Genomic DNA, 19,827 nt, shown 5'->3' with positions numbered 1-19,827 from the left:
AAGACCGATTGTTCTTGAGCAGCCACCATTTCAACAATAGTAACCACCATTTCAACAGTAGTAACCACCGTATCAACAATAGTAAGCACCATATCAACAATAGTAACCACCATATCAACAATAGCATAGGTAACAAGTAACAATATGTTGGCAGGTACAGCATAAATCACGTTCTGAAACAGTTGCTAGAAACAATTGAAGCTAAGCGTGTGATCAGTTTCATAACCTCTTTCCCAAGCATCTAGCCAACCGGAAGTTTTCCACTGGCCCATAGTTCTATATTCAAAATGGCTTCAGTGTGGCTGTAGTACACGGCTCCTGACATCTCCCCCTTTTTTTATATCAATGAAAGCGACGAAAAGAAAAAGTTCGTCGAGGCAAGATAAGTGCTGCCTGTCTTAGGTTCATTCTGAGGGACCCTCAACTCCTACCCGTCTCTGGGCAGCCCTGCCAGTCATCCAGGGCCCCCTGTCTTAGGTTGGCAGGTTATCAGGTGCCCGTCATTGGCTAAACGCTTACTAAAAAAGGGGCCGTGTAACAATTCATAGCTGGAGCACGTATTCCCCGGCAACGCTGCCGTAAATGACAGCGGGAAACACTGCCCCAGCTGTAAATGGCCACATTACCTTAGGTGAACTCATCGGAAGACTGGAGCCGCGCATTACAACGTGGGGGTTCACTTCTTGAGGAGTCAGGGCTCTCTGAACACAATCTATCTTCTAGAGCTAAACAGTGGTAATACGCTTGGATAGGTTTAGAAGCTAAATTTTCAATTTGCTGTTTTATCAAGTTAGTGACTTTAGTGAATGCCCAGGGACCAAAGGAAATCAAAAGCAATAATACAACTAGGGGCCCCAATGTAGTGGGTAATAAGGTAGTGAGCCAGGGGGACGAAGAAAACCAATTTTTATACCAGCTTTCCTCCTTGTCCCTTTCTCGTTTTCGTTTTTTAAGGCCTTCACAAATGTTTTTCATGCTCTCCTTTACAATACCTGTTTTATCTACATAAAAGCAACATTCTTCTTTAAGGGCGGCACACAGGCCTCCTTGCTGCAAGAACAATAGATCTCTAAGCCGCGGTGATTTTGTAACACTGCCTCAGCTAGGGAGAAGAGAGAATTGGTTAAATCATCAATGCCTTGTTGTAAATGTTGTATATCTTCATCAATGGTGGAACGTAGCTCGGCATACCGATTCTGGGAAAGAATGAGAGAGGAAATGCCGGTGTCGGCGCCAACAGCGCCACGTCCTAACAGAGCAAAAATGGTAAGGGCAGTGTTAGGCTCACACTTTGAACGGGAGAGGGAAGTGGGATTGGATTCCCACAGTTGCAAAAATTCTTCGAAGGCATAATAGGACAAGCGAGGGACTAACTGGACTAAAATACAAAATTCCTTATGAAATGAAGAAACCTGATAGGAAAGGCAGGGGATGAGGCCACCGGTGCAGGCCCACCAAGCATCGCTGGGGGGAAGAAGGTATTGAGAATCGGCTGCTGGAATAATGGTGGAATTACACAAATAAGAAAAGGAATCTAAATGGGGGGATGTATGGGAGGTAATCAAGCATAGACCTAAACGAACAACCTGGGTTAAAGACATACCAGACCAATCGCTGCTGGTCCACCCGCAAGAGGAGGAAGAATTGGAATAATAAAAAACATCAATTAAGGCAATGCCTTCATAAAATGGGGGATGGGCATTTGTACAAAGCCAACAGTCATTCATAAATTCAGATGAGGACTCATTAACTGTTAAGGTGGTTTGGTTAATCAAGGTCAAAATAAGATTGTCAGGGAGGAGGGCAGGGAGATTAAGACGTGAAGAAGGAGATGGTGAGGGAGGCAGGGAGCAAGAAATGATAGAAAATGAGAGGTCGAGGGGTTGGGGAAGGAGTGGGAGGTCGGCTAGGAGGTCGGGGCAAAGGAGGCTTATATGCAGTAACATTATTTGGTCCAATATTGACAGGATATTTAACATTAACAGGTTCTTTTAACAATTTGATGGAAAATAATACGACCGTATCTGTCCCTGACTGGTACAATCTAAGTCCCCAATCACGGCCTCTCATCCAAGTCTCTTCTTGGTCGGCATGCGCTTTAGGGGTGAACCAGATTGCTAAAGGGGTACACCAGTCTTTTGTGTCAGGATGATTGGGATGGCATGCAGTGGTGTCATCAAAATAGGAGGGAAGGAAGGTGAGGCCATAGACTGCTACTGTAGTTGGGTAGCTGAAATTGCGTCTGAATGTAATCAGGTCTCTGTTTTCTTTCTTTTTTTTTTTTAAAGATTTATTTTATTTTTATTACAAAGTCAGATATACTGAGAGGAGGAGAGACAGAGAGGAAGTGGAGCCGCCGGGATTAGAACCAGCAGCCATATGGGATCAAGGCGAGGACCTTAGCCACTAGGCCATGCTGCCAAGCCCAGGTCTCTGTTTTCTGAGTCTCTAATCCAGTAAGCAGTGCCTGTAGTTTCACATCCCCAAGTGGCACAGAAGTAATCAGCGGAGCCGCCACATTTATGAAGGAGATGACGATCACGGTGGCTTCCGGGGCACACATAGAAATCGGTGGCTTGGAAGAGAACTCATTGTTGAGTATCGGCACATCCTGGGTCATAGGATTGGTCAGGCAGTTCAGGTGCTACAGAAAGTCCGAGGAGAGTATTAAGTCCCCAAGAGTTGGCAGCCCCAAGAGCAAGCTTACATAAGTCCGGAGTGAAGATTTCTGGCCACCATACACGAGGGGTGATCCGAGATGTTGACCAAACGACATCACGTCGCTCGGACAGCACAACCCAGGTGTAATTCCATGGTTGGTGTGGATTTTGGGGTTGTGGTCTGAGGCCGATAGCAGTCGTCTGTGCCCATTAGATCAGAATCCACAGGACCCAGAGGTTGTAAGGGATTACTGTCAACCACGGTTGTAGGAGTAGCATCATCGGGAAAAGAAGATGTCTCAGAGAGGGGGTTGGCCTCCTTTCTGGACGGTGGTGAGTTAACGGCTCTAAGAAGCCGCTCTGGTAGCCAGCGTGGTTCTGCATTTTCTCTGTCATACACGCAGGCGGAGCCTCGTCCCCAGATAAGCACTGGATCTGGTCCTTTCCATGCTCATGTGAGGGGATCTTTCCACATGGCTAAGGCATGTGAATCCTGGGTTGTGGAATGCTAATGTCGATCAGCAGCGGATCAATTATTATTGTCTAGGGTTAAGAAATTTATAGTAGGGGCCCGGCGGCGTGGCCTAGCGGCTAAAGTCCTCACCTTGAACTTCCCGGGATCCCATATGGGCGCCGGTTCTTATCCCGGCAGCTCCACTTCCCATCCAGCTCCCTGCTTGTGGCCTGGGAAAGCAGTTGAGGACGGCCCAAAGCCTTGGGACTCTGCACCCGCGTGGGAGACCTGGAAGAGGTTCCTGGTTCCCGGCTTCGGATCTGTGCGCACCGGCCCGTTGCGGCTCACTTGGGGAGTGAATCATCGGACGGAAGATCTTCCTCTCTGTCTCTCCTCCTCTCTGTATATCTGACTTTGTAATAAAAAAAAAGAAATTTATAATAAAAAGGGCATGATTCAATCTATTCCTGGGAGTAGGTGTCACAGATAAATCTGTGGAAAGTTCTAACTTCTTAAGCATATTTTTTTAAGGTCTGATGTGTCCTTTGAATAATTCCTTGTCCTTGTGGGTTATAAGGAATGCCAGTAACATGTTTAATTCTTAATTGAGAGCAGAATTGTCAGAATTTAACTCCTGTGTATCCTGGGCCATTATCAGTTTTAATGCAGTTAGGTTTGTCCATAACTGACATACTTTGTAGCATGTGGGTAATAACATAATTGGAAGCTTCTCCAGTTAGTGCTGTGGCATAAATAAACCCACTATAGGTATCCACTGTTACGTGGACATACTTGAGTCTGCCAAAGGATGGAAAATATGTGACATCCATTTGCCATCTATCGTTTGGGATTAAGCCTCGGGGGTTAACTCCTAAATGAGGTACTGGAGAAAATTGAGCACAGGAGTTAAAACATTTGACAATTTCTCTAGCTGTTCTCTAGTGCTCTTGAACATCTGGCGAAATGTGAGCGCATTTAAGTGATGTAAGGCTTGTGCTCAGTGGGCTTCGGACACAGAGGGATCTAGGGTTAGGAAAACTAGCTGTGTGGCCGCAGCGGCTTGGGCATTGCCTTCAGCTAAGGGTCCTTTGAGTCCTGTATGGACCCTCAAATGTCCTATAAAAAAGGAATCTCTTCTTTTTCTGATTAAGGATTGTATCTGAACAAAATATATGGAACTGTCTCTAATAAAGGAACGGAGTGGGCTGTATAAGCACTATCTGTATACAAATTAAAAGCGGCTGTTGGAAAACTTAAAAACCTGAAGCACAGCAAATAATTCAACTAACTGAGCAGACACATAAGGGGATTTTATTGGGAAAGATTGGCCTTGAACGACGTAAGCAGCCGTTCCGCTTGAGGAGCCATCTGTAAAAATTGTAATTCCTTCTTTCAGGGGGCTATGACAAGTACCTTTGGGGAAAACAAAGGAGTGATTTCTGATAAATTGTATTAAGGGGTCATTTGGATAATGGTTATGACGCTGGCAAAGGACGCATAGCCGACACCCCAATCATTATTAACTTGGAGTAGCCAATCTACTCATTCTGGGGTGTAAGGCACAATTATAATATCCGGAACTTTTCCAAAATATGGCTAATTTTCTTGCTTTTAAAATTAAGGCGGCTACAAGGGAAAAATAGGTGGCAAGGACTTTGGCTGGTTTTGACTGTAGGGGCACCCACATTAGGGGGTGTCCTGAAGGGGACTTATTCATTCCTTTTTGCCAGAAAACTCCTAAAGGGGCGTGCGCTGTGGCACACACAATAAAACTTAAGGGAAGAAGGGGATCATACTGGAAAATGACTTGGGAAGAAATGGCATCACTTATTGTCTTAATAGACTCTCTCGCTGCTGATGTAAGGGTGCGAGATGAAAAAGGATGAGGGTCTCCAGTCAACAAATCATGAAGGGGCAGAAGAGTTTCAGGTGCAATCTTTTTTTTTTTTTTTTTTTTTTAAAGATTTATTCATTTTATTACAGCCAGATATATACAGAGGAGAGACAGAGAGGAAGATCTTCCGTCCGATGATTCACTCCCCAAGTGAGCCGCAACGGGCCGATGCGCGCCGATGCAAAGCTGGGAACCAGGAACCTCTTCCGGGTCTCCCACGCGGGTGCAGTGTCCCAATGCATTGGGCCGTCCTCGACTGCTTTCCCAGGCCACAAGCAGGGAGCTGGATGGGAAGTGGAGCTGCCGGGATTAGAACCGGCGCCCATATGGGATCCCGGGGCGTTCAAGGCGAGGACTTTAGCCGCTAGGCCACGCCGCCGGGCCCCAGGTGCAATCTTTAAATATGGCTTTAAAAATTGCAAATTGCCTAAAAGGGATTGAAGATCATGGAGGGTTTTCAGGGCAGACAAACTCAAGAGTAATTTTCAGTGTATAAATTTTTCCTTTATTTAATTGATATCCTAAAAAATTATAAGGATCTTTGACCTGAACTTTTTCAGGGGCTCTTAATAGTCCATTGTGCTAAAGAACAAGCAGCATCTGTTCAAAACAAGAAAAGGCGGCTGCCTCGGTGGGTGCTGCAATCAAGATATCATCCTTATAATGCAGCATATAAATTTCAGGCCACTTGTCTCTCACAGGTTTAAGGGATTGAGCAACATATTTTTGGGCTAGGGTAGGGCTGTTTGCCATGCCTTGAGGAAGGACTCACCACTGATAGCGGTCCATGGGTCCCTGAAAATTTATCTGAGGGAGGCAGAAGGCAAAATGTAGGCAATCATCCGGATGCAAGGGGATGCTAAAGAAACAATCTTTAAGGTCAATAACTATTTTGGCTGTCCTGCTGGACGGGACACCAAAACTATAAACAGCTCAAAATAGGCACAACTCTGGAATGTCTCCTTCCCGTCTTGGTTATCTGGGGTTGACAGTTTCCAGTGACTCAAGGTGGATGGCTGTCAGTGTTCTAAATGACTCATACCCATGGGAGTCAGTGTCCCTTACATTCTGAGGCCAGTCTGCCTGGGTTCAAATCCTTATTTAGCCACTAAAGTAAGATTTCACAGTTATCAACTAGTAGTACACTTTTCTCATTATACTGTGTCAGCAACTCTGTTTTGTTTTTATCTTGACAGGAATTTAATTTTAAAGATGTATTTGTTTTTATTGGAAAGGCAGATTTACAGAAAGAGAGTGCTTCCATCTTCTCGTTCATCCCCAAATGGGCAGGCATTGCCGGAGGAGGCTTACCCTGATATTCTACCATTCTGGCTCTTGTTCACACTTCTTATCCATAGAACCCTCAAGTACTTCTTCAGCTGCATGAGGACACTTTACAAAGCATGGGGATCAGGAATAAATGTTACAGGGCACCTGGGGAAGCTAATCCCACATCAGAGCATCTTGGCTCCATTTCTGCCTACACAGCCGTGCTAATTTGTACCGTGACAGGCAGCACTTGGTGGCTCGGATGCTTGAGCCCATGTACCCATCTGGGAGACCCTGTGTGCTTTGTGGGATCCTGGCTGTGACCTGTGCAGGTTGACTTGATGTGGGATTCTGCAGAATGACTGAGCAGATGGGGTCTCTATATCTGGCTTTCAAATCAATTTTTATAAAAATTATTTTCGGGCCCAGCATGGTAGCCCAGTGGCTAAAGTCCTTGCCTTGCATGCACTGGGATCACATATGGGTGCCGGTTTGTGTCCTGCCAGCCCCCACGTACCATCCAGCTCCTTGCTTGTGGCCTGGGAAAGCAGTCGAAGACGGGCCTGAAGCCTTGGGACCCTGCACCTGCTTGGGAGACCCAGAAGAGGCTTCAGGCTCCTGGCTTCAGATCAGCTCAGCTCTGGCCGTGGCGTCTGCTTGGGAAGTGAATCACACAGAAGCTCTTCCTCTCTGTCTCTCCTCTTCTCTATATATCTAGCTTTGCAATAAAAATCAATTAATGGGCCCGGTGGCATGGCCTAGCAGCTAAAGTCCTGGCCCTGAACGCGCCGGGATCCCATATGGTGGGCGGTTCTAATCCAGGCAGCTCCACTTCCCATCCAGTTCCCTGCTTGTGGCCTGGGAAAACAGTTGAGCACAGACCAAAGCCTTGGGCCCCTACACCCTTGTGGGACACGTGAAAGAGTTTCCTGGTTCCCGGCTTCCAATTGGCGCAGCACTGGCCATTGCGGCTCACTTGGGAAGTGAATCTTCGGATAGAAGATCTTCCTCTCTGTGTCTCTTCCTCTCTGTATATCTGGATTTGTAATAAAAATAAATCTTTTTTTTTTAAAAGATTTATTTATTTTTATTGGAAAGGCAGATATTCAGAGAGGAGGAGAGACAGAGAGGAAGACCTTCCATCCAATGTTTCATTCCCTAGGCGGCCGCAATGGCTGGAGCTGAGCCGATCCGAAGCCAGGAGCCAGGAGCTGCTCCGGGTCTCCCACGTGGGTGCAGGGTCCTATCCTTGCTTTGGGCCATCCTCGACTACTTTTCCCAGGCCACAAGCAGGGAGCTGGATGGGAAACTGGGCTGCTGGGATTAGAACCGGCACCCATATGGGATTCCCGGCTTGTGCTAGGTGAGGACTTTAACCACTACGCCATCGCGCTGGGCCCTAAAAATAAATCTTTAAAAAATCAATTAAAATGGGACTGGCGCCGTAGCCTAGTGGCTAAAGTTCTCACCTTGCATTGCACCAGGATCCCATATGGTTGCCAGTTCTAATCCCAGCAGCTCCACTTCCCATCCAGCTCCCTGCTTGTGGCCTGGAAAGGCAGTCGAGGATGGCTCAATGCACTGGGACCCTGCACCCACGTGGGAGACCTGGAAGAGGTTCCAGGTTCCTGGCTTTGGATCGGCGCGCACCGGCCGTTGCGGTCACTTGGGGAGTGAACCATCAGACGGAAGATCTTCCTCTCTGTCTCTCCTCTTCTCTGTATATCTGACTTTGTAATAAAAATAAATATTTTAAAAATCAATTAAAAATAATAAAAAATGTTAAAATTCTATTTTCTTATTTTTACTGGAAATGCAGATCAGATTTATGGAGAGAAAAAGAGAAAAATCTTCCATTCACTGGTTCACTCCCCTAGTGGCTGCAATAGCTGTAACAGAGCCAATCCCATGCCAGGAGCCATTAATTCATGTTAATTGAAAGGCAAAGTTACAAAGAGAGGAAGAAGCAGAGCTTGAGGGAAGGAGGATAGAGGAATGGAGAAAGAAAGAGAAGAGTGAGTGAGTTACATCTTTCATCCACTGGTTCACTCCCCAAATTGCTGCAATAGCTAGGGCTGTTGGGATGCTGGGACTTGCATATGGAGGATTATCCTGTTGAACCACCGTGCTGATCCCTTCCCCCAGATTAAAAAAAAATGTAAAAAATATTATAGGCAATGATGCTGGCACATTTGTATAGTTAACATGTAATTGGCATTAACCAAGCTCAAAATGCCCACAAGCTGTTGGCTGCTTTCCTCCCAGCAGTGTAACTCCTGTCTTAGGGAGAAGGTAACCTAGGTCATTGCCTACAGCTAGGGTAAAGCACATTTTTTAAGATGTTTAAAATGTTTAAGGAAAATGGAATTGAAAGATAGATTTATTTTGTTGCAGAACATTTTGTAATCCACACATAGGTGTTTTTCAGGTCTTTCACTTCCCATCAACCCTTTGTAGCCACCCTGTTATTGCTTTTCCTCTTTAGTTTGAGGAGCAGCAGGCCTTCGAGAAGAGCCGCAAGTTCCTGCGGCAGCTGGAGATCTGCTTTGCGGAGAACCCCTCCCACCACCAGAAGATCATCAAGGTGCTGCAGGGCTGTGCAGACTGCCTGCCCCAGGAGATCGCCGAGGTACCTGCCTCTGCTGCTGCCTTGCCACTGGCCTTACCTTGCCGTTTCTCCCCCAGCCGATCCCACATCCATCTGCCTCTGGCATCCCGTGTGCTTCCTGGGAGATGAAGGCAGAAGGACTTTTGAGGCTTGCTGAGGTGGGAGGGCTGCCCAAAACCATAGCCTGGCCCACCTTCACAGGTCAGGAAAGCTGTGATTGCCCTGGTATGGGGTATTTAAGGAAAAGATATAACAGGACCTAGCCAGAGGTCAGTGGGGCAGGAGTGAAGCATCGTCATTAGGAATGGAACCTGTGGGATGGGCAGGCATGGAATGGTGGTTTGAAAAGCAGCTGTCAAAGCAGGGCCCAGGACAGCAGAATGTGAGGTTCTCGAGCCTCCGTGTTTCCTTGTCACTCTCAGCTCAAGACGCAGATGTGGCAGCTGCTCAAGGGCCATGACCACCTGCAGGATGAATTTTCCATCTTCTTCGACCATCTGCGCCCTGCTGCTAGCCGGATGGGTGACTTTGAAGAGATCAACTGGACAGAGGAGAAAGAGTATGAGGTACAGACCCCAAGGCTGCAGTGGGGTGTGAGGGCGGGGAGGCATGGGGGCGTGTGTCTGCCTGCAGCTTGAGCTGAGCGCACTAACTCCTCCCCAGTTTGATGGTTTTGAAGAAGTGGCACTGCCTGATGTGGAAGAGGAAGAAGAACCTTCTAAGATACCCACAGCCTCTAAGAGCAAAAGAAGAAAAGAGATGGGGGCCCAAAACCATGATAAGGTGCGTCTGGGTGTTGGGGGTAATTTGTTGCTCACAAAGGAAGCCCTGAGTTTTCTCGGGACATGTTTCTCTGGCATAATGTGATCCTAGGCTTTGGGGCCCAGGCCTTTTAGATGCAGGGCTTCCCAAGCTTGGAGCCCAGGTCAGGCTGTTTTGGCCTTGCAGAGCCTGTAGCAGGTGGTGTCATTGCCAGGGAGGCCCTGGTTACCTCCCCAGAAGGATGCTGGTCCTCTCCTCCAGCTCAGAGCCGCCTCCCTCAGCCCTGGGCCTTCACCTTGTCCTCTTTGTTTGTGTGAGGAAATACTTGGCAGAAGTGTGCTTTTTCCCTGCTGAGGATAATGGTAGCTGCACATCCCTAGTTGTGTTTCCAGACATCAGGCCTTGCATGGAAGTATTTATTCACATGGATTATTAACTTACTTCTGTGGTGACTCTTGTGGATTCCCCTTTATGTAAGTGGTAACTCCAATAGGGAGAGTCTTGTGCCAGAGTGTTGTGTTAAATAAATGGCGATGCTAGGCTCTGGGCTGAGGCACACCTAGATCCTGACTCAATTTATTATGTCTTTACTTCATTCTGGGCAGAAACCCCTGAATGAGGGCACCTTTTCCCACCTCTCCTTATTTCAATTTCTTTGCTGTAAATGGGGTTGGCAGTGGTCTTGGTTTGTTAGTGTGCCACTTTGTGAACACTCCATCCATGCAGGGCCCTCTTGCTCCAATTATAAGAGGCCCTGTCTCTGACTCGGGGTGACAGAGGCAAGGTGAGGGAGGCCAAGAGGCCTGGGTCAGGCTGTCTACGGCCCACTTGGCATTGCTGCTCCTCACTAGTTCTTGGAACACCTGGGCCTTTTGGCGATGGTGCGTTTGGCTCACGTAAGGATCATCACAGGGATTTGGGCTTACATGTAGCCAGAGGCCTCACATTGATTTCTCCACAGTATGCTGAGCTGGCAAGAACTAAAGGAAAGTATGGCCTGGGGTGGGGATGAGTTTCATAGCTAGCAACCTAGCTTCCTCTCTCGGTGCTGAAAACACTCACTAAGTGTAGGGATCTCCTAGGAGACAGAGTGGCCAGATGGCGCCAAGGACTGCACCTGTTCCTGCCATGAGGGAGGTCCTGATTCCAAGCTGAAGAAGAGCAAAAGGAGAAATTGTTGCCATTGTAGCAGCAAGGTGAGGACCATACTGGGACACTGGTATTCGGGTCAGAGCTGCCTGGGTAGTCCAGGCTTCCTGTTAGGCTGTTGTTTGCTACCATAGATTTGCACCTCTTAACTAAAAAGACAACACATGTAAGTAAGAGGCAGTACACATGTGTCCATATTACAAAGAAAGTAGAACCTTTCACATATCTATGATGGTTTTTAGTCTTTAGAATAAAAAAATTCTATGAGTAAAGCTTTTGAAATTGGAAACCAGCTTAGCCGTTCCTGTTCGCTTAGGGTTTTTTTTTTTGTTTGTTTGTTTTCTTGAAATCACTGTTATAGGGAACACAGACTTCTGGAGGCTGGCATTGTGGGTTATGCTACTGTTTGCAGTCCCCTGTATCCCATACTGGAATGCCAGTTTTTTAAAAAAAGATTTATTTTTATTGGAAAGTCAGATATACAAAGAGAGGAAGAGACACAGAGAGGATCTTTGATCTGCTGATTCACTTCCCAAGTGTTTGTAATGGCTGGAGCTGTGCTGATCCAAATCCAGGAGCCCGGAGCTGCTCCCAGGTCTCCCATGCAGGTGCAGGGTCCCAAAGCTTTGGGCCGTCCTCGACTGCTTTCCCAGGCCACAAGCAGGGAGCTGGATGGGAAGTGGGGCTGCCGGGATTAGAACTGGCGCCCATATGGGATCCTGGTGCAGTGCAAGGCAAAGACTTTAGCCACTAAGCCACCATGCTGGGCCCTTGAGTGCCAACTTGAGTTCCATCTACTGCACCTGATCTGGCTCCCTGCCGCTGCGCCTGGGAAGCTGTGGATGATGGCTCAAGTATTTGGGCCCCTTCCACCCATGTTGGAGACCTGGATGGAGTTCCTGGCTTCTGCTTGGCCCAGACCCTACTATTATGAACATTAGTAAAGCAGTTGATGGAAGTCTCTGTCACTCTGCCTTTTAATAAGCCCTTACCAAAACAAAAAAGTTATATATATATATGAGAGAAGGTAATTCTGATTCTCTGTGGTAGAGTTTGGAGAGATGACCTCTAGTGCTTGGCTTGGGGCTGTTCACAGTGGTTGCGACCACCATCCATGTTGAGTGATATTCTGAAACCAAGGGAGTCCCTGGGACACAGTTGGTAGGACACTGACTCAGAGTGTCATCCCTGCAGGTCTGTGATAGCAAATCCTGCAAGAGCAAGGAGCCTCAGGAGTTGGTTGGCAGCAGCCCTCAGCGAGCAGCCAGTCCTGGGCCTGGTGCTAAGGAAGCTGGGCGGGGCAAGGACGTGATGGATGAGGAAGCCTCAGAGGAGCATGCAAGCCCAGAGGCCAACCAGAGCCGGCCTGGCAGGCCCACCAGGAAGGCGGAGGTGCCTGTTCCCTGTGAGTGACTTGTCTGCCCCACGCGGCCAACATGACTTTCTCCCCTTGTTTCTGCCTTGCTCCCTTCCTTCACATGGAGACTGGGAACCTGGCTAAGTTATTGCTTTCTCAGGGCTGGCGCCACCTCCTTCACTGCCAGACCAATAAGAGCCCCTTGTGTTGAGCCTTATGGCCTCACTAGCTTTGTCACAGAACATTCAGCATTCTCTGGTGTTCCCTTACTGGAAGCCCTCCCACTACCTCCTCGAGCTCTGTAGTCTACATTCTAGAGGCATGGCCTCTGCCAGCCCTGCCCTCACACTTGTGAATGGGCACTGTGTGCCAGGAGTGCTCCAAGATGACCCTGAGCTTACCACTGGTACTTCTTGATCCTTTTCTTTTCATGCAGGCCTGGCGGCAGGGAGCACCTTGGCATACCCCTGTGAGGCAACCGTCCCAGAACGTCTTCTGGATGTCCCTCGACCTGGCTCCCCTGAGATTCCACAGATCCCTCCCAAAACTGGAACTGGACTGGTCACCATTGGGAGCAACCATGCTGGGCCTGAGGGACTCCCCTGCCCCAGTGCACCCTCCAGACCTCAGAAGGACAAGCACCAGGAAGTGGAAGGGGCAGAGGCTTCCACACCGCTTTGGGATACATCCAAAACTGAGAAATCATCAGGTACTGGTGAACCAGCTGCTTCCTTCCCGAGTCCTGTCTCTTCGAGGACCAGAGACGTAAGGAGAAGACAGGTGTCTGCGAAAGTAGAGGCTCCAGAGAGCCAGCCGCACTCGAGCGGTGGCAGCACGGAGGCGGCAGACAGGACTCCCCCAGCCCCTGCATCCTCATCAGGCATGGACACCACAGAAACATCTCCCAAAACCTCTAAAGGGGCTTTGCTTAAAGACGCTGGGTTACCGGGCAGGGGCCCAGAAGGGGAGCACCCGCTAAAGGCCACAGAAGCTACTGTGTGTGCCAACAACAGCAAGGTCAGCTCCACGGGTGAGAAGGTGGTCCTGTGGACGAGGTAAGCGAGCATGCCTCTGCATGGGGTGGGCAAGTATGGACCACACCCATGGGGCTCTTCCCAACCAAGGCATCTGCTTACAGGGAAGCCGACCGCGTGATTCTCACCATGTGCCAGGAGCAAGGGGCGCAGCCACAGACCTTTAGCATCATCTCACAGCAGCTGGGCAATAAGACCCCTGCTGAGGTAAGTGGGGGTGGGGGTGAGGGTGGGGAATGCCTGGCAAGGACAGGGTGCTACCTGAGGGAGAGGGCCAAAAGGGGTGTTCAGGGCAGAGCCCCAGCGTTTCCGAGTGGTCCTTCTTGGTTAGACGGCCCCAGCTCCCAGCAGCTGCTGTGTGTGCCGAGAGGCTGCAGTGGAGGGACCAGCAGCAGCCAGCGTGACCCTTCTCCCTACAGGTGTCCCATCGCTTTCGTGAACTCATGCAGCTGTTCCACACGGCCTGTGAGGGCAGCTCGGAGGACGAGGATGACGCGACCAGCACCAGCAATGCGGACCAGCTCTCTGACCATGGGGACCTTCTGTCCGAGGAGGAGCTGGATGAGTGAAGCCTGGTGCATAGGGGTTCATCTGCGCAGGACCACATCCCCCTGATGTCAGGGGAAAAGGGCAGCCCCCTCATGGATCCGGTCACTGAGTTCAGCACAAGGGGTGGCTGAGCAGGGGCTCAGGGCTGAAGGAGGCTGGAGGCCTCAGGTGGGCTTGGGATCTGTCCTCTGCTGCACTATTCAGGGCCTTTCAAGTACCTTGCACACCTACTTTGTGAGTAGCTCTGAGGGAGTGGGGCTCAGTGCTTTCTCTGTTCCTTTTTTTTTTGGTCTCATGTCACATATTAATTGCCCTAAGTATAATGAAGGCATATGATGGTGTATCCACTCCCAAGAAGTTGAGCTGCACTGCCTCAAGACACTGGGCTTGGCATCTGGCAGTTTTTATTGTAAACTAGCTCTCCCCGACCATTCCCTGGGATGCCTAGTCTGTGAGGCCATCCCCCTCCTGGTAGCACTGAGCCAGGCTATGCAGATCCTGCCGCAGCTCCTCCACGTCATCCAGCTCCACTCCCGCGTCCATGAAGCTGACCCAGCGCCGCAGGTCGAGTGCTGTGAGCTCCCTGGCCAGGCCTCCCAGAGTCCGGTGCAAGGTCGAAGTGGAGCACAGGGCCCCCAGCACAGGGATGCTGCTCCGTGCTGTGGAGGGAGGGCAAAAGGAGAGCTAAGAAGGAACTGTGCTTGGTATCAGGCCTGGGCTGCCAGGTGCTGCCAGGGCAATCCTGGCCCTGGGTGGACCCGACCAAAGTAAACTCAGTCACTGTGTGTACTACTGTCCCCTTAGTGTGCCAGCCTCTGGAGTGAGGCTGCCTGGCAGGAGCTGGAGTGGGGGCTTGTGCACTTGTCAGTGCTCTGCCCAGGCCAGCAGACAGTAAAACCCTTCTTGTGCTTGCACTCTGTGTCCTTGGCCTCCTACCTGCCTGCTCTCAGGGGAACCATCCAGAACCATACCTTGTTGGCAGAAGCTTGAGGAGAAGAGGGGTGGGTAGGGAGGTGCCACCCTACAGGGGCTCAGCAGCAGGTGGCATGAGCTGTTGGGACAGAGTAGAGTGCTCAGGTGAGCAGCCAGTGCGGGGGCTGGGGGGGCGGGGCAGTGGCTGCCTCACACTGACCTCAGGCCGCTGGGTTGGTGCTGTTGCAGGTACTGGGCCAAGACATCTTCCCCAGTGGTACAGGCATGCAGCGGGGAGGGCCAAGGTGTCCCCGGGGGAAGCTGACTGCCAGGACAAAAGCAGCCACATCTTTGCTCTGTGCAGCATGCCTGTGGGCAGGCAGGAACACAGAGCTGCCTTTCACTAAGGGGAGGTGGATGGTGGAGGAGGCGGTGTCTTGGACTGTGCAGAGGGGTAGGGGGAGAAGGGCCTGGACCGACGTCTGTGTGGGAAGGAGTAACAGCCCCTCACCTGGTGTGGCAGGCCCGGTCCAAGCCCCTCAGCACCACGGACTGGGCAAAGCAGCGTGTTCCAGAAGGGTCCCCGCAGGCGGACAGTGGGGTCCAAGGGGGAGCTTCTCCCAACTGCATCAGTGAATCAGGGAGGCACTGGCCTGGAACCCAGGGGAAGGGGATGGAGGCTCCCGCTGTCGCCACCTGGAGACAGGAAGTGATATTACAAGGCTGCGTCCTGGGAGGTCCAGCCAGCCCCCCTGGAGTCCTGGTACCTTTCTCCCAGAGCAACTTAGCATATGGGCCAGGTGCACCATGGGGACTGGTGAGGAGCGGAGGCGGTAGGGTGTAGTGAGTGTGTCCAGGGCCGTGGCCAGAATGGCGCTGCAATGGAAGGGCAGAGCGGCCTGCAGAGGAAATGAGAGGCATACTTGCCTGATGGGCCGAAGCAAGGCTGCAGAAGCCTAACACTGTTTACGCTCAGATTTCAAGAATGGCAAGGAACAGGCTGGCTTGAGTCTGGGGTGGCCAGCTGCAGGAAAAGCTTAGCCCCTTACATCATAATGCAGGCTAGGAAAGGTTACAGGGGGCTCTGGCCGCAGGCCCAGGCTCCCTCCCAAGGACAAGGGGCAGACGAGAGAGCTGGAGGCAGTCAAGTGCGTCAGACCGAAGGCTGTGTTTAACAGGCGGTAGATGTTTTTCTGGGGGTCCTGGTGAAAGAAGAGATGAGTAGTTTGCACTATGCAATTCTTAACCAAGATACTTGAATCTCCTGCTTCCCCCTGTTCACAAGGCCCACTCACTCCAAGATTGTATGGCCCTGGGAGCAGGCCCCAAGCGATTATCCCCCGTCCTGAGTATTCATCTTGCAGCAGCTCCGCAGCTTTAGCGCCTACCCCAGAGAAACCGTCATGCAGGTCACACAGGATCTGGAAGCCCTGGAGAGGGGGAGTCAGTGAACAGTAGTGGGCACATGTGTTGGCTGCCTACCAGGCGCTGGCTGTTCCCGGCAGCTACCTGCAGGTAGTCACATTCCTCCACGTAGAAGTGCAGCCTGTCTTCTAGCATCTCCAGGTACCTGGGTTCCCTCAGGACACTCTCCCCTTGGCCAAACGCCTCCAGCCGACCTGCCTCCCTGCCCAGAGGGAAACACGTCCATGACTGACAGCCCTCCAGGTCAGCTCCTCCGCCTCGTCGTGGCCTCGGCCAGCAGTGGTGGGGACCTGAGGCCTGGCCTCACAGCCTCTGGGGCTACCTTACCCGTCGTGGTTGTACTTGTGGATCATACAGATGCTGCGGGGGTGCAGGTGGACTCGGAGGAAATCTGACCAGACTGTGACGCTGCCCTCCATGGGGGGCGGGGGCTGTGGCTCTGGGGCCATGGGGACTGGTGGAGGGCCTGCGTGAAGACACAAGAAAACACGTCCTCTCACTTGCCTAGCTGCCCAGCCTGGGCCTGCAGCTGCTGGTGGCTGTGACTGGCTCACCTTTGTCTCGTGGGACACATCTGACTCTCCAGACGCCATCGCTGCTCAGCACCCCCTGTGAGAGGGGCAACTGCCTGTGTGGAGGCTGAGGGACCTGACCGCTCCCACAGCCCCCTCGCTCAGGCAGTCACTGTCTGTCATTTCTGCCTGCCCTCGTTGGGGTGCTGCCCTTGGCCCGGGGCCCCCACCTTGGCACTGACAAGTTCCTGGAGATACGGATTCTTGGGGTCTGGTTCCTCTTGGTGGGTGGTGAGCTTGCCCTGCCTGAGAGAGGTTGAAGGTAGATCAGATTCTGGCTGTGAGGGCCCCCCAGCTGTAAGGGTGGTCCCTACTCCCTCCACACATGCTTACACACCAGGCGATGGCCGCCTCTAGCTGACTGTCCCTGTAGAGTCCACCTTCTTGGAGGGAGCTCAGGCTACCTGCAGGGAGAGTAATGGGAGAGGGCAGGCCAGAGCCTAGGGGTCCCGCCCCTTCCCATTCCTTATGGCCTGTCATCATCCCTTCAGTATGCTGTTGGATACGTGGGGTGGGAGAGGGGAACCCTGGCCACGGACAATCTACAGTGATGCTTCCCTTCCAGCTTAGTCATCACCGTGGGTTCTGGGACGAGAGCCACACCCCCCGGCGGGATGCGCGTCCCGCCGCCCCCAGGCCAGGCAGCCCATTCCAGGGAGGCGCCCCGGAAGGAAGTTTTGTCTTTCTGCCTCCCTCAGGTGTTGGCAGAGGCAGTTGCTGCCTTCCTCCCTGGACCTTGAGGCCAGTACCGCTGCCAAGGGCTGGAAGCGAACTGAAGGATGCTGGGTTCTTGCCACGTGAAAAGGGAAGCCAGATTCACCAGGTCCCCGGCTCCGCCTCACCCTTGAGGTCCATGAGGATGAGCCGTGGCGTGTAGGTTTCCTGGCCGTGCAGCGTCCGGCCGGTCCGATACAGGACATCGGGACACAGCTCTCCCGGCGGCTCCTTGGGGTCGGCGGATCTGTCCAGGGCAGCATCCTGGGGAGGCACGGGGCGGGCGCAGCAGGCCGGACATCAGGACTGTCGGCTCCAGGGAGTTCCCGCCGGGCAGCCTGCGGGGCATCTCACCTGCTGGTTCCACCAGTGCGCTCCCACGAACCCCGCAAAGTGTCCCAACTGCAGCGTGAGGACCTCCCGAGCCCCGCCCGCCATGCCGCGCGGCTCCGCCGGATCGCAGCTTCTGCCCGGGCTCTCCCTGCTTCTCGCCCATTGGCTGGGACGGGGCAGGGGCGGGGCCTCGTCCCTCTCTGCTATTGGCCCATAAGCACGTCATTTATAATTGTATAAACGATTCCTTCCTGGAGACGCCGTTGGCCACGCCCACCTTCCCCAACAGGAGTCGGGGGGCGGGGGTTCGTCGGAAGTCGTCACGGCCACGTGTAGCAACGTTTCCTGCCGGTTTCGCGAGGGTCCAACTTGAGCGTTCCCGGTTACACACCGGAAATCACTACGGTCCGGAGTTCTAACCCGTCCCCATCTAGCTGTGTGTATGTTTATGTCAACATACCCACGTAGGCCTAACGTCTGGTTTTTCACTCAGGGTAGTTTGTGTAATTAACTCCTGTTCTTGATGGCTACCATGGTAACCAGAGAAGGGTGGAGATTGCTTCCAACCTAACCAGCCAGCCCTTCTGGAGTCCTGGCACCTTTCTCCCAGAGCAGCTTAGCATATGGGCCAGGTGCAACATGGAGACCAGGCTTGTGGCCTGGGAAAGCAACCATGGATGGCCCAAAGCCTTGGGACGCTGCACCTACAAGGAAGACGCAGAAGCAGCTTCTGCCTCCTGGCTTCAGATCAGCTCAGCTCCAAACGTTGCAGACACTTGGGTAGTGAACCAGCAGATGGAAAATCTGTCTCCCCTTCTCTTTGTAAATCTGACTTGACCTGCCTTTCGAATAAAACAAATGTCCTCAAAAAAATATTTTTATTGCAAAGTCAGACTTACAAAGAGGAGGAGACAGGAAGATCTTACATCCGGTGATTCACTCCCCAAGTGACTGCAACGGCTGGTGCTGCGCCGATCCAAAGCCAGGAGCCAAGAACTTCGTCCAGGTCTCCCACGTGTGTGCAGGAACCCAAGACTTTGGGCCGTCCTTGACGGCGTTCCAGGCCACAAGCAGGGAGCTGGATAGGAAGTGGAGCTACTGGGATTAGAACTGTAAGGAGTTATTCGAATATCCCACCCTGGACCCAGCGCCATTTCTTCTTCCTCACAGCTTATGAAATTTGCACCAGTCTAGCCATCCACCAATCAGATGTAACCTAGCATTCCACCTGAGAATCCCACCCCCAATCTTCCAGCCCCTTCTCCAACCCTGCTCACTCACCAATCATCCAACCCTAGGCATTCACCTGCAGTTGCCAATCCCCTGGGGCCTGCCCTCAATCCCTCCCAATCCCTGCCCCCTACACCTTGCAGACAAAAAGGCCCCTAGATGTGGCTGGCTCTTTTCTCTTCTCCTTCCAGCCTCCCTTCCCTTCCCCCCCTTCCTGGAATAAATCTCCTAAGATACCTCATTGCGTCTGGTGTTTTCAGCTCACCGTAAAGAACCAGGTTGCAGGAATTAGCTGTGCGTAATAATATCGTAATATCCTATGAACTAGAACTCTAAACTGTTTCAAATAACAAACAAGAACCGACGCCCATTTAGGATCCTGCGTTCAAGGCGAGGACTTTAGCTGCTAGGCCACTGCGCTGGACCCAGTTTCATTCTTCTGAGAACTTGAGGAGCAGAACTCCTGCACACTGTCAGCCTGTGGAAGAGCTGTGAGCCCAGTGTCCTGGGCCTTTGGATCATGAGTGGATTTAGAATACTGTCACAGAGGCTTGCTTGGGGGCATATGTTGTAGCATAGTGGCTTAAACTGCTACCTACAGCAACAGCATCCTATGAGTGCCAGGAGGGAGCTCTGGATAGTCCATGTTCTAATCAACTCCTTGCTGATGTGCCTGGGTGGCAGTGGAGGATGGCTCCTGTCTGGGTTCCTGCACCCACGTGAGTGCTGTTTTGCTATTCTTTCAGATTTATTTTTATTGGAAAGGAAGATATATAGAGAGGAGAGACACAGAGGAAGATTTTCTGTCAGATGGTTTGCTCCCCAAGTGACCGCAACAGCCAGATGTGTGCCAATTCAAAGCCAGGAGCCTCTTCCAGGTCCCAAGGCTTTGTGCTGTCCTCAGC

The 19,827-nt window shown here is 51.6% G+C and overlaps 2 protein-coding genes across 12 annotated transcripts in view; one reads left to right on the top strand and one right to left on the bottom strand.

Annotated features, from left to right (window-relative positions):
* Positions 1-14,650, top strand: part of GON4L (gon-4 like) — a 139,892-nt gene extending 125,242 nt beyond the window's left edge. For all 9 annotated transcript variants that reach the window (XM_058660401.1, XM_058660406.1, XM_058660407.1 and 6 more), the window contains 8 exons: positions 8,763-8,906; positions 9,308-9,451; positions 9,549-9,668; positions 10,730-10,843; positions 11,991-12,201; positions 12,590-13,208; positions 13,292-13,394; positions 13,607-14,650. In XM_058660401.1, the coding sequence (XP_058516384.1) occupies positions 8,763-8,906; positions 9,308-9,451; positions 9,549-9,668; positions 10,730-10,843; positions 11,991-12,201; positions 12,590-13,208; positions 13,292-13,394; positions 13,607-13,756 (1,605 nt within the window). In that variant the 3' untranslated portion in view covers positions 13,757-14,650. The remainder of the gene's footprint in view (positions 1-8,762; positions 8,907-9,307; positions 9,452-9,548; positions 9,669-10,729; positions 10,844-11,990; positions 12,202-12,589; positions 13,209-13,291; positions 13,395-13,606) is intronic.
* On the bottom strand, positions 14,126-17,870 carry MSTO1 (misato mitochondrial distribution and morphology regulator 1). 3 transcript variants are annotated; one of them, XM_058660411.1, is made up of 14 exons: positions 17,714-17,870; positions 17,488-17,623; positions 16,983-17,049; positions 16,816-16,891; positions 16,628-16,682; positions 16,401-16,539; positions 16,158-16,275; positions 15,944-16,078; positions 15,808-15,850; positions 15,416-15,547; positions 15,160-15,301; positions 14,869-14,973; positions 14,708-14,787; positions 14,126-14,395 (listed from the first exon to the last, which is right to left on the bottom strand). In XM_058660411.1, the coding sequence occupies exons 1-14, from the start codon at positions 17,795-17,797 to the stop codon at positions 14,181-14,183; spliced, it is 1,527 nt and encodes a 508-aa protein (XP_058516394.1). In that variant the 5' UTR covers positions 17,798-17,870; the 3' UTR covers positions 14,126-14,180. The 3 variants fall into 3 exon arrangements, 2 of the variants coding, with proteins under 2 accessions (XP_058516394.1, XP_012783607.2); XM_012928153.3 differs by having other exon boundaries at positions 15,160-15,344; positions 15,698-15,850; positions 17,714-17,866; XR_009244920.1 differs by having other exon boundaries at positions 14,337-14,395; positions 14,869-15,017; positions 15,160-15,344; positions 15,698-15,850; positions 17,714-17,866.
* Between the last annotated feature and the right edge of the window lie 1,957 nt (positions 17,871-19,827).

The sequence above is a fragment of the Ochotona princeps genome, chromosome 2, assembly GCF_030435755.1.
Source record: "Ochotona princeps isolate mOchPri1 chromosome 2, mOchPri1.hap1, whole genome shotgun sequence".
In the NCBI taxonomy this organism is placed as follows: domain Eukaryota; kingdom Metazoa; phylum Chordata; class Mammalia; order Lagomorpha; family Ochotonidae; genus Ochotona; species Ochotona princeps.
Note: the sequence above shows the minus strand (reverse complement) of the source record. Positions and strands in the feature narration are given on the sequence as shown.